This window comes from Ahaetulla prasina, chromosome 5 (genome assembly GCF_028640845.1).
Source record: "Ahaetulla prasina isolate Xishuangbanna chromosome 5, ASM2864084v1, whole genome shotgun sequence".
Taxonomy (NCBI): domain Eukaryota; kingdom Metazoa; phylum Chordata; class Lepidosauria; order Squamata; family Colubridae; genus Ahaetulla; species Ahaetulla prasina.
In genome coordinates, this window is record NC_080543.1 from 2,669,990 (window position 1) to 2,683,460 (window position 13,471).

A 13,471-nucleotide genomic window follows, 5' to 3' on the forward strand; every position below is an offset into this window, starting at 1 on the left:
TTTTGAAACTTCTAAGCCCAAGTTTTCAGACTCCCAGGCGATTGGAAACCCCGGATTTAAAGTTACAACAGACCTCTGAAGAGCTACTTGCTACCTGTTTCGAGTTATGACGGCGACACGCACAATTTTAGGTGACTGCATTTTGAGCCCTTGGCAACCAGCTCAACTTTACAATTGTTTCCACTGTGATCTGTGATGGTTTTTTTGTGTGTTCACTTCTGGTTTCCATTAAAAAATTGGGGGAAATGGATTCCCTTAACGATTATTTTTTTTTTATTTACATTTATATCCCGCCCTTCTCCGAAGACTCAGGGCGGCTTACATTGTGTAAGGCAATAGTCTCATTCTATTTGTATATTTACAAAGTCAACTTATTGCCCCCCACAACAATCTGGGTCCTCATTTTACCTACCTTATAAAGGATGGAAGGCTGAGTCAACCTTGGGCCTGGTGGGACTCGAGCCTGCAGTAATTGCAAGCAGCTGTGTTTTTAATAACAGGCTATCTTACAGCCTGAGCCACCCATTGCTGGTTTTGCTGAACAACTATATTCATAACATGTGACCATCCGCAACGGCTTAAAACCTTAATTCCAGGCTTAATTCTGGTTATAAGTCATGGGCTATTTGTCTAGCTTTCCTTTTGGGTAAAATATGAGATATGCATCTCTCTTTTTTTTGAATTATTTTTTTTCAAATTTATTTGCCCTATGTTTCCCAGTTTACTCTAAACTTTAGGGAATTAAGAGGAATATATTCAACCACACAAGTTTTACTGTAAATTTGTTAATTGGGAAGCACTGCTGCTTCCTAAAAATTAACCTAATCACGAGCACTGTAGAATTAAATAATCTCAATTTATTTAGCATTGTCTGGATATGATTTAAGCTACCATCAGAAACAGTTTGGAAAGAAGCATTTAAAGAGTTCCTTATTTATTTTTTTTTCCTCCCCCAAACTGGTAAGTGATATTTTGCACCATCCTGAGCTTCAGACGCTGAGTCAAACCGCCGTTAGACGATCAGGAAAAGCAAAAAACATTTTTCTAGCCAGCTGGCAATTCGTTCTTTTGTTGGAGAAAAAGAATAGGAAACACGCAGGCATCCAGAAGGGTTTTTCAAAACTGAGTTCTGCAGAATTTGACGGGATCCTTTGAGATATTAAGGACCAAAATGGGAAGGGGTGGAAAAATCAACCCTCTGGAATATTCATGGCAGCTTTCAGAAGTCACCGCAGGTCAAAAAAGTCAAGATGGAGGCCAGAACGATGTAATTGAAGCTCTGCCTCGTTTTTGTTTTTTGTTTTTTTTAATTTGTGTAACTTTAAGCCCACTGTTACATCCGCAATCTTGATTTTGGGGGGGCCAAATCCTGAATTTCCCCCCTGACATTTTTCTCATAAAAATAGAAGCCTGATTTGTTGGGCTAAGAAGAGATTGGACAGCTGTTTGTCTGAATTGGCATAGGGTCTCCTGCTTGAGCTGGGGGTTGGACTAGATGACCTCCAAGGTCCCTACCAACTCTGTTATTCTGTAGAACTAGCGCTTGAGTTACAACCATTTGTTTCGAAGTTACAAGGGCACCGAAATAAAGTGACTTATGGCCCTTTTTCACACTTAGGGCCATTGCAGCATCCCCATGATCACATGATCAAAATTTGGATGCTTGGCAATTGACTCATGTTTATGACGGTCGCTCATGTGATCCCATTTTGCGACCTTCTGACAAGCAAAGTCAACAGGGAAGCCAGATTCACTTAACAAACCGTGTTGCTAAGTGAAGAGCTGCAGGGATTCACTTAACGACTGTGGACAGAAAGGTCGTAAAAACGGGGCGCAACTCACTGAACCACTGTCTCATTTAGCAATAGGAATTTTGGGCTCAGTTGTGGTCCTAAGTCGAGGACTACCTGCGATTGGGAAGTTCGTAATTTTTTTTATTTGCATTTATATCCCGCCCTTCTCCGAAGACTCAGGGTGGCTTACACTATGTCAAGCAATAGTCTTCATCCATTTGTATATTATATACAAAGTCAACTTATTGCCCCCCAACAATCTGGGTCCTCATTTTACCTCCCTTATAAAGGATGGAAGGCTGAGTCAACCTTGGGCCTGGTGGGACTTGAACCTGCAGTAATTGCAAGCAGCTGCTGTTAATAACAGACTACTTAGTCTGTTGAGCCACCAGAGGCCCTTTTAATTGTTCTGCGTTGGAAATATTGCTTCCGTGTTTCCAATCAAACAGTTTACTTTTTCTACTGAACAAGAAGCGGAAGAACCTTTGGGGGCCAAAACCGAAGCAGTCCTTTTTCTGAAACAGAAATAAATTACAAACACAAGTTTCACCCTCCTGCCAATTTTCTACGGGTAGAATTTTGCCTCTTGATTAATGGTTCCATTTTTTAAAAAACAGGAAAAGCTAATTTTTTTTTTAAACCCTCTGCCATATAATGTCCCAAGCAGTGGCGGGATTCAAATAATTTAACAACCGGTTTTCTGCCCTAATGACCAGCTGGGTAGGCTTGGCTCGGTGGTCATGTGACCGTGTAGCCGTGGCCAACTCAACGTCACTCAGGTCGATGGGCGCTTCGCCTTAGCGGTTACAATGTAACAAGGGTTAAGCAGAGAGGCAGTTTCTGTAAGCAGGGCAATAGAGGCTAGAAACAACACCAGAATGTTTCAGTTCCTTACAGGATTAGCCCTGTAAAGTGGAAAAAAACAAAATAAGATTTCTTCCAACAACCGGTTCTTCGAACTGCTTAGAAACTTAACAACCGGTTCTCCCAAATAGTTGTGAACCGGCTGAATCCCACCACTGGTCCCAAAGATGCTTTTTCAGGAGACAACTGGACTTTCTGGTTTGTTTTTTCTTCTGAAGATGTTTTACCCAATCACTTTTAGGGGCGAAGGACGAGGAGGAAAGAGGGGGCTGGGTGGGAAACCATCTTCTATCCTGGTTTGAGGATGGTTGGGGCAGAGGATTATTCTCTTCCCCAGATCCGGGCAATGAACGGATGGCCAGGAACGTCCTGAAGTACGAGAAGCTCTTGAAGGAGAATCAGGAGGAGGGCAAAGGAAGAATCACGGTGCAGAGACCCAATGTGACTCACCTGGAGACGCGAGATGCCTATGAAGAACTCTGCCAGAGGCTGGGCTCTCAGGTGGGCCAGATACAGGAGGAGGAAGAGGAGGAGGAGGGAATTGGGGAAGGAAGAAGGCTTTAGAGGAGAACCACAACGTGATCCGTTCCTGCCTGGCTGCAGGAGGGAGGCCCCTTCATTCTATTTGCTTACATACAGTCTCTGCCAGATATGTATAGATATATAATCTACATTTTCCAGGGAAATTCCCATCTTCCATGCAACTCTGCTTCCACTTTGTCCTTCCAATCAGAAGCCTATAAGGTAGACTGCTCTGAAGGAGGAGGTCTCTTCCTTGGCAGAGAATTGAACTTCCTTCCTTCCTTCCTTCCTTCCTTCCTTCCTTCCTTCCTTCCTTCCTTTCCTTTCCTTTCCTTTCCTTTCTCCTCCCTCCCTTCTCTCTCCTCCTTTCTTTCCATCTCTCCTTCCTTGCATCTCTCTCTCACACTTTCCTTACTTAGTTTCTTTCTCCCTTTCTTCCATCTCTATCCTTCCTTCCCCCCCTCTCTCTTTCTTTCTTTCTTTCTTTCCTTTCTCCTTCCTCCCTCCCTTCCATCCCTCTCTCCACATTTCCGTCCATCTCTCCTTCCTTCCATCTTTCCTTTCTTCCTTCCTTTCTCCTTCCACCTCCATCCCTTCCTTCCCTCCTTTCTTCTATCCCCTCCCTTCCTTCTCTCTCTCCTTCTTTCCTCCCTCCCTCTCTTCCTTCCTTTCTTCCTCTCTCCCTGTGTCCCTCCCTCCCTCTTTTTTCTTTTTTCTTTCCGTCCTTCCTTCCTTTTTCTCCTTCCACCTCCCTCCCTTCCCTCTCTCCTTCCTTCCATCCCCTCCCTCCTTCCTTCCTTCTTTTTTTCTTTCTTTCTTTCTTTCTTTCTTTCTTTTTTTCTTTCTTTCTTCTTTCGTTCTCTTTCTTCTCTTTCTTTCTTTTTCTTTCTTTTCCTTCTCTTCTCCCCTCACTGATAACGCTGGACCTTAAAGTCTTAAACAGGGGTCTCCCACCTCCAACAGCTTCCCCGCTCTGGCTTCCTTTCAGTTCGCTTCTAACAGATCCCAATTTGTTTCTAACACGTTTTCTAGCCCTCATGAATCTCCCAACGGTTCCAAGTGACTTGCCAAGAAACATTTACCTGAAAATAGAGATTCCAAGAAGCTGGGAAGGGCAATTTTAGCAGAAGGCAGCCTCCCTTCCCTCAGCCAAGGTATAACTCCCCCAAACGCCCCCCAATGCGGCCCCGGGACAGTCTAGTGCAGTGATGGCGAATCTTTTTGCCATTGCGTGCCAAAAGTGGGGGACTGCGCATGCACACCCACACCCATAATTCTATGCTCCCCGCCCCCGCACTTTCCCCTCCTGCTTTTGGCACGTGACAGCCCTGTGGGCCCGGTAGGCCCGTTTTTTGCCCTCCCCAGGCTCCAGAGGCTTTCTAGGAGGGCCTCCAAGGGGATGGGGAAAGCTGTTTTCACCCTCCCCAGGCTCCTAGAAAGGCTCTGGAGCCTGGGGAGAACGAAAAACGGGCCTTCCCCACCTCCTCAAGGCCCTCTGGAGGCCGGAAACAGCCTGTCTCCCTACTTCTGATGGGCCCAGAAGGCCTGAAAATCAACTGCCAATGCGCGCATGCGCACCGGAGCTAAGCTCACGCGCCCACCGCTATGGCTCCACGCGCCACATTGTGGCATGCGTGCCATAGGTTCGCCATCACAGTTCTAGTGCCGCAAACGAATAAATAACCCAGAAGTGTCCCCAGGGAGGTTTGTTAAAGGCAAGTTGAAATTGAAGTCCACTAGTCCTCATGTTGCCAAGGTTGGGAAACACTGCATTGGACACGTCCTTACCTTACAGCGAGAAGGGGTGGCAAACGAATTTAATTCATCAATAAATCGTGATATGTTTTACCAAATGCTGCTTCGCAAAACGGTCACGTTCTCCTGGTCTTCTTCCAGCCAACCCACCGTCGTCTCTCCTGCTCCTACGAGACCAACCGGAACCCTTGGCTGACCCTGCAGCCGCTGAAAAAGGAGACTTTGCACGCGCAGCCTGAGTTGGCCTTGTACCACGACTTTGTCAGCCCCTCCGAGGCGGAGAAGATCAAGGCGCTGGCGGCTCCGGGCGTAAGTGACGATGGCACGCTGGGTGCCTCGGTGGGCCGGTCTCCTCCTGCCTTTCTCCTGCTGCAAAGAGACAGGGAGATCTCGACCTACAACCGTTCGTTTAGTGACCGTTCAAAGTTACAACGGCGCTGAAAAAATGTGACTTATGACCATTTTTCATAGTTACGACCCCACGGACATCATAGTTACGCATCCCCACGGACATCAAAATTCAAATGCTCGGCAACTGTTCATACTTATGACGGTCACAGTGTCCCGGGGTGGTGGTGGTCACGTGATCCCCTTTTACGACCTTCCGACAAGCAAAGTCCACGGGAAAAGCCGGATTCACTTAACAACCAGGTTGCTAACTGATCAACGGCAGTGACTCGTTTTAACAACTGTGGGAAGAAAAGTCGTAAAACGGAGCAAAACTCACTTGGAACAAACGTCTCACCTTGACAGCAGAAACGTTGGGCCCGATTGTGATCGTAAGTCGAGGACTACTGTAGTTCATTTAGCGACTGTTCCAAGTTACAAACAGCACTGAAAATTTTGATTTATGGCCATTTTACACATTTTTGACCGTGACAGAATCCCCATAATCACACGATTGATTCAGATACGTGGCAACCGTCTCGTATTTATGACGGTGGCACTGTCCCGGGGTCCTGGGATCACTTTTTGTGACATTTCAGCAAGCAAAGTCACTGGGGTAGCGAGATTCACTTAATAATAACCGTGCTACTGACTTAACTGCCGTGATTCGCTTAATAACGGTGCAAAAACGTCATAAAATGGGACAAAAACTCACGGTCTTGTGTAGCAACATAAATATGGGTCTCAATTATGGTTGTAAATCAAGGATTCCAGTACAGTTAATCTTAATTCTGGATCCTGTCAGTTCCTCGTTTTTGTGAATCGGTCACATTCTCCTTGTTCATTTTTCTAAATCTGTTAAGGTATTTTTACCTCAGGGTTTACTCTTAAGAGATATACGCGTTTTGATGCCTATTTCTCCAATATTTTGGATAGTTTCTCTCTTTTTCTTTTTTTTTAACAAGAACAAGAATTTTTTATTGGCCAAGTGTGATTGGACACACAAGGAATTTGTCTTGGTGCAAATGCTCTCAGTGTACATAAAAGAAAAGATACCTTCATCAAGGTACAACACTTAATAATAGTCATAGAATAGAATAGAATAGAATAGAATAGAATAGAATAGAATAGAATAGAATAGAATAGAATAGAATTTTTATTGGCCAAGTGTGATTGGACACACAAGGAATTTGTCTTGGTGCAGATGCTCTCAGTGTACATAAAAGAAAAGATACCTTCATCAAGGTACAACATTTACAACACAATTGATGATCAATATATCAATATAAATCATAAGGATTGCCAGCAACAAGTTATAGTCATACAGTCATAAGTGGAAAGAGATTGGTGATGGGAACTATGAGACGATTAATAGTAGTGCAGATTCAGTAAATAGTTTGACAGTGTTGATGGAATTATTTGTTTAGCAGAGTGATGGCCTTCGGGAAAAAACTGTTCTTGTGTCTAGTTGTTCTGGTGTGCAGTGCTCTATAGCCTCGTTTTGAGGGTAGGAGTTGAAACAGTTTATGTCCAGGATGCGAGGAGTCTGTAAATATTTTTTTCCAGTTTACGCATTTCCTTAGTTTAATACCTCTTCTCATTGCTGCAAATCTTGAAGCCATTTCCATTCAATCCTTAAAATATAAATAGCAGATTAAAGCATTAGAGAAATTAAAGATTCCTTTCAAAAAGATTGGGAGAAGGGAAGAAAAAGAGAAAGGAATAAATAAAATCAACAACAACAACAAAAAAAAAACCAGAAATAAATAAATCATGTAATAGTCCTCAACTTATAACCACAATGGAGGCCGAAAGTTCAGTTGCTAAGCGAGACAGTTGTTAAGTGAGCTTTGCCCCATCTTATGACCTTTCTTGCCACCGTTAAGGGAATCACTGCAGTCGTTCAGTTAGGAACACGGCCGTTAAGTGAATCCGGCTTCCCCCGTTGACTTTGCTTGTCAGAAGGTCGCAAAAGGGGATCACGTGACCCCTCCGGGACACTGCAACCGTCATAAGTACATGCCAGTTGCCAAGCCTTTGAATTTTGATCACGTGACCACAGGGATGCTGCAGCGGTCGTAAGGGTGAAAAACGGTCATAAGACCCTTTTCTCACTGATGTTGCGACTTCGAATGGTCATTAAACGGGCTCTCCCTTCTCCTCTCCTCTATTTTCCTCTCTTTTTCTCTCTCCTTCCTCCCTCTTTCTCTGTTTTTCTTCAGTTGCAGAGATCAGTGGTGGCTTCAGGAGAGAAACAGGAACAAGTAGACTATCGGATCAGTCAGAGGTGAGAGGGGTGGACTTCAACTCCCAGAATTCCCTGGCCAGTAATTTCTTCTCCTTTTCCTTTTTCTCCTTCGCTTTCCTCCTACCTTCCTTTCTCTTTTCCTCCCTCCCTTTCTTTTTTCTTCCTTCCTTCTCCTTCCCTCTTCTCTCCCCTCCCACTCCCTTTCCCTCCCCTTCCTTCCTTCATTTGTTCCTTCCTTCCTCTCATCCCTTCTTTCCTTTCATATTTTCTTCATCCCTCTCTCCTCCTTCTCCTTTTCCTATTTTATTTATTTATTAAATATATTGTATATGCCACCCATTTCATTCTTGTACAACAGTGGACAGCTTACAATCTTTCCTTCCTTCCTTCCTTCCTTCCTTCCTTCCTTCCTTCCTTCCTTCCTTCCTTCCTTCCTTCTTCTTCTTTCTTCTTCCTCCCTCCCTCCTCCTCCTCCTCCTCCTTCTCCTTTTCCTATTTTTATTCATTTATTTATTAAATATATTGTCTATGCCACCCATTTCACTCTTATACAACAGAGGACAGCTTACAATCTTCTCTTTCTTTCCTTCCTTCCTTCCTTCTTTCTTTCTTTCCTTCCTTCTTTCTTTCTTTTCTCCCTCCCTCCCTCCCTCTTCCTTCCCTTTCTCCTTTTCCTATTTTTATTCATTTATTTATTAAATATACTGTATATGCCACCCATCTCCCTGTCCTAAGCCAGTGGACAGCTTACAATCTTCTCTTCCCTTCCTTCTTCCCTTCCTCCTTTTTTTCTTTCTTTTCTTCTTCCTTCCTCCCTCCCTCCTCCTTCTCTTTCTCCTTTTCCTATTTTTATTCATTCATTTATTAAATATATTGTCTATGCCACCCATTTCACTCTTGTACAACAGTGGACAGCTTACAATCTTCTCTTTCCTTCCTTCCTTCCTTCCTTCCTTCCTTCCTTCTTTCCTTCCTTCTTTCTTTCTTTCTTTCTTTTCTTCCTTCCTTCCTCCCTCCCTCCCTCCTCCTCCTCCTCCTTCTCCTTCTCCTTCTCTCTTTCTCTCTCCTTCCTCCCTCTTTCTCTGTTTTTCTTCAGTTGCAGAGATCAGTGGTGGCTTCAGGAGAGAAACAGGAACAAGTAGACTATCGGATCAGTCAGAGGTGAGAGGGGTGGACTTCAACTCCCAGAATTCCCCGGCCAGTAATTTCTTCTCCTTTTCCTTTTTCTCCTTCGCTTTCCTCCTACCTTCCTTTCTCTTTTCCTCCCTTCCTTTCTTTTTTCTTCCTTCCTTCTCCTTCCCTCTTCTCTCCCCTCCCACTCCCTTTCCCTCCCCTTCCTTCCTTCATTTGTTCCTTCCTTCCTCTCATCCCTTCTTTCCTTTCATATTTTCTTCATCCCTCTCTCCTCCTTCTCCTTTTCCTATTTTTATTTATTTATTAAATATATTGTATATGCCACCCATTTCATTCTTGTACAACAGTGGACAGCTTACAATCTTTCCTTCCTTCCTTCCTTCCTTCCTTCCTTCCTTCCTTCTTCTTTCTTTTCTTCCTCCCTCCCTCCCTCCCTCCTCCTTCTCTTTCTCCTTTTCCTATTTTTATTCATTTATTTATTAAATATATTGTCTATGCCACCCATTTCACTCTTGTACAACAGAGGACAGCTTCTCTTTCTTTCCTTCCTTCCTTCCTTCCTTCTTTCTTTCTTTCCTTCTTTCTTTCTTTTCTCCCTCCCTCCCTCCCTCTTCCTTCCTTTCTCCTTTTCCTATTTTTATTCATTTATTTATTAAATATACTGTGTATGCCACCCATCTCCCTGTCCTAAGCCAGTGGACAGCTTACAATCTTCTCTTCCCTTCCTTCTTCCCTTCCTCCTTTTTCTTTCTTTCTTCCTTCCTCCTCCTCCTCCTCCTTCTCTTTCTCCTTTTCCTATTTTTATTCATTCATTTATTAAATATATTGTCTATTCCACCCATTTCACTCTTGTACAACAGTGGACAGCTTATAATCTTCTCTTTCCTTCCTTCCTTCCTTCCTTCCTTCCTTCCTTCCTTCCTTCCTTCCTTCCTTCTTTCTTTCTTTCTTTTCTTCCTTCCTTCCTTCCTCTCTCCCTCCCTCCCTCCCTCCCTCCTCCTCCTCCTCCTCCTCCTCCTCCTTCTCTTTCTCTTTCTCCTTTTTCTATTTTTATTCATTTATTTATTAAATATACTGTGTATGCCACCCATCTCCCTGTCCTAAGACAGCGGACAGCTTACAATCTCCTCTCCTTCTTCAGTTCTCCTGCTGTCTTTGGGAAGGGCCCAACCCAGCCTCTCCTGGAGGTTCTCCATCCATTCTTCCAAAATCTGGCATTTTTCTTCCAGCGCCTCTTTTTCCTTTCGGGCCCTGAGATGCAGAGAGCTTCTCAAAAGGAGGGTGTTGGATTTGTACCCCAAGATTCCCCCGAGAGACCCTTTCCTGGGTGTGTGCCTGCTTTGCCCAAATACTTTCACGGAGGTGAAATGTTTTATTTTATTTTATTTATTTTTATTTATTTATTTTGTCAATCATATATAAGATAACAGGTAAAGTATAAACATAATTTGGATACGTGAAAAGAGTAAGTAAAAAGGGAATATTAGGACAGGGACGGTAGGCACGCTGGTGCTCTTATGCACGCCCCTTATAGACCTCTTAGGAATGGGGTGAGGTCAATAGTAGATAGTCTAAGCTTAAAGTTTTGGGGGTTTGGGGAAGAAACCACAGAGTCAGGTAGTGCATTCCAGGCATTGACCATTCTGTTGCTGAAGTCATATTTTCTGCAATCGAGTTTGGAACGGTTTACCTTGAGTTTGTATTTGTTATTTGCTCGTGTATTGTTGTGGTTGAAGCTGAAGTAGTCATTGATAGGTAGGACATTGTGGTATATAATTTTATGAGCTACACTTAGGTCAGACTGCATAGTTCTAAGTTGTCTAAGCCCAAAATTTGCAGTCTGTTCATCATTTCTGAATTACCTTCCACGAACGTCTCCTTTACGAACCACATCTGGGTTTTTCTTCTCTATACCTCTTTCTCTCCAGGGGGGGATGAATTTATAACCACCATTAATCACTTCCCGAGAATGTCTGTCTGAGTGGAAGGGAAATGACTTCAGACGGTCTCTCGAAATGCCAAGAAAGAGAGAGAGAATATGTGTATATATATATATACATCTCAAGTTGCTATAGCTGCACAGCCGTCCCTAAAATATGTTTCATGATCTCACTGCTGAATTTTGCAGCCTGCAGAGGAAAACCCCTTAAGCGCTTCTCCAGCTAGGAAAGAAAAGAGCAGTTAACTCTTCTCTCTCTCACCTCTGATGCTCCGTAGGAAACAGATCTAGCCTGGATTGCCAGATCAGAATCGGTCCAGTTGCAGCCTTTTCAATACTAATTAGCAAGGTTTCTGGGAATGGCTGCTAGGTGGGAGGTTTGTTATTAGATGCTTTTAGATAATCTTTTTTTTTTTTTTGGTTAAAGCTGCTTCTTCTGCATCCTGGGAACTTCCTCCTCCTCCTCTTTCTTCTTTCTCCTCCTTCTCTCTTTTTTTTTCTTTTTCCTCCCCCTTCCTCTTCCTCCTCCGCCTGTTCTCTTTCTCCTCCACTTTGTAACCCTCCCTCCCTTCAAGCACTGATGATGTTACCTAGTTGGGTCATGAAATGTCTGCAAGAAAACAGCCAAGCTCAGAGAGCACCAAGGACCCCACACTCCTCCTCCTTCCTCCTCCTCTTCCTCTTCCTCTTCCTCCTCCCCCTTCCCCCTTCCTCCTCTCCCTCCTCCTCTTCCTCCTCCCTCTTTCCCCCTCCCCTCCCCCCTCCTCCCGCTCCTTCTCCTCCCCCTCCCTCTCCCCCTCCTCCTCCTCTCTTCCTCTTCCTCCTCCTCCTCCTCTCCCCTACTTTGATTAGAGTTAAATCAGAATAGCAGAATAACAGAACAGCAGAGTTGGAAGGGGCCCCGGAGGTCATTTAGTCCAACCCCCTGCTCAAGCAGGAGAATACCATTCTTCTTGAAAATCTCCAGTGTTGGAGAACCCACAACTTCTGGTGGCAGGCCGTTCCAAAGCCACTGAATGGCTCTCTGGTGGAACCCACTTTTCGGGCTTCAGCTGTTTCTGGATCTTTTTCAGTGCTTGGCTGAAGGACAACCTGGATCCCACGATCGAGGCGTTGGGCCGACGGGCTGCGGCCTTAACAGGCTTGAATATCCGGCACCCTTACGCAGAATACTTCCAGGTAGTCAACTACGGGTTGGGAGGCCACTACGAGCCCCACTTTGACCATGCGACGGTGAGTAAAACCTGTTGCAAAGCTATTGCACATGGCAACAGCTTTTCCATCTTCAGATTCAAAATTAGATTCGTTTATAGCCAAAGATTTTCCCGAAAGGAAAGAACAAAAAGGAAGGTTGGTGTGCTGTGAAAAAGAGAAAGATATCAGAAAGGATGGTAAAGTACCAGGCTAGGAGCTTAATGGCACTAGGCTACAAAACCAGGAGACGGTGAGTTCTAGTCCCGGCTTAGACATGCAAGCCAATTGGGTGACTTTGAGCCGATAACCAGGAGATGTTGAGTTCTAGTTCCTCTTTAGGCACAAAAGCCGCCTTGGTGACTTCGGGCCAATCACCAGGAGACAGTGAGTTCTAGTTCCTCTTTAGGCACAAAAGCCGGCTAGGTGACTTTGGACTGATCACCAGGAGACTGTGAGTTCTGGTCCCATCTTAGACACAAAATTTGGCTGGGTGACTTTGAGCCAATAACCAGGAGATGGTGAGTTCTAGTCCCTTCTTAGGCACAAAAGCCAGCTGAGTGACTTTGGGCCAACCACCAGGAGACAGTGAGTTCTAGTCCTGCCTTAGCCATGAAAGCTGGCTGGGTGACATTGGTCCAGTCCCTCTTTCTCAGCCCAACCCACCTCACAAGGTTGTTGTGGGAAAAAGAGGAGGAGGAGGAGGAGGAGGTATTATGTATGTTCATCACCTTGTTTATAAAAAATAATAAAAGTGGAGAAAAAAATTATAAGGCTACGTTGAGAATTGTCCCACGTACGCAAATGATACAGGCATTGTAAACTCCTGGCTGATCTTGTCACAAGCTGCTCTCAATAAAAAATAAATAAATAAAATCTCATTTCCCCCCCCCTCCCCGCCACTTCTGATCCAGTCGAGAAAAAGCCCCCTGTATCGGATGAAATCCGGAAATCGAATAGCTACGTTGATGATCTATGTGAGTTTTCAGTCTCTTTTTCTTCCCTTCTTTCTTGGATATCCATGGCAGAATTGAATTTGGGTTAGGGGTGCAAGGAGTTGTAGGTGCTCCATCACTTGAGGCTTTCAATAAAAATGGGGCAACCATTTGTCTGATGTCCTATACCTATACCATTGTCGTGTCCCACTCCTCCTCTGACGGCCGGGTCTGGGAAGTCTGTCTCAAGCGCGGCCACGAAGCCTCTGCAGCTTTGCCAAATTCCTGTCAGAGTTCTCAGGGCAGGCAGGAATCCAAGGTGTGACTTCAGCAACCAGATGAGACTTTGCCTGACTCAAGGAATGCCAGAAAGCAGATCCTTTATATAGGCCATGGGGTGTGGCTCCATGACTCAGCACTTATCCAGGCCTGCCCCTCCCTTCCTTTTGCTGACGTCGCCTCTCCATTCTCCGGAAGCGGGGATCCATCCACTGTGAACTCCCTTCCTCCTGATCTGCTGCCGGCAATTCTAGCACGTGGCTGGCTTCGTGCTCACACGCTGTAGGAGGGAGGTTTGTTTGCTCAGTCTATCCGGGCATGGTGCCAGGGCTGGGGGCTGGAGGCATGCCAGGCCATTTTTCTTCACTATCAGCCTCTGGCTCAGATAGCAGGAGATGGGAGGGGCCCGGCTGAGGAGAGGAGG

At 44.9% G+C, this 13,471-nt stretch overlaps 1 protein-coding gene across 2 annotated transcripts in view; it reads left to right on the forward strand.

Moving 5' to 3' along the window:
• The window catches only part of P4HA3 (prolyl 4-hydroxylase subunit alpha 3), a 35,350-nt gene that overhangs the window by 9,315 nt on the left and 12,564 nt on the right, over window positions 1–13,471 (forward strand). For both annotated transcript variants that reach the window (XM_058185784.1, XM_058185785.1), the window contains exons 6-10: window positions 2,995–3,158; window positions 5,076–5,243; window positions 7,544–7,608; window positions 11,716–11,875; window positions 12,748–12,810. In XM_058185784.1, coding sequence (XP_058041767.1) covers window positions 2,995–3,158; window positions 5,076–5,243; window positions 7,544–7,608; window positions 11,716–11,875; window positions 12,748–12,810 — 620 coding nt within the window. The remainder of the gene's footprint in view (window positions 1–2,994; window positions 3,159–5,075; window positions 5,244–7,543; window positions 7,609–11,715; window positions 11,876–12,747; window positions 12,811–13,471) is intronic.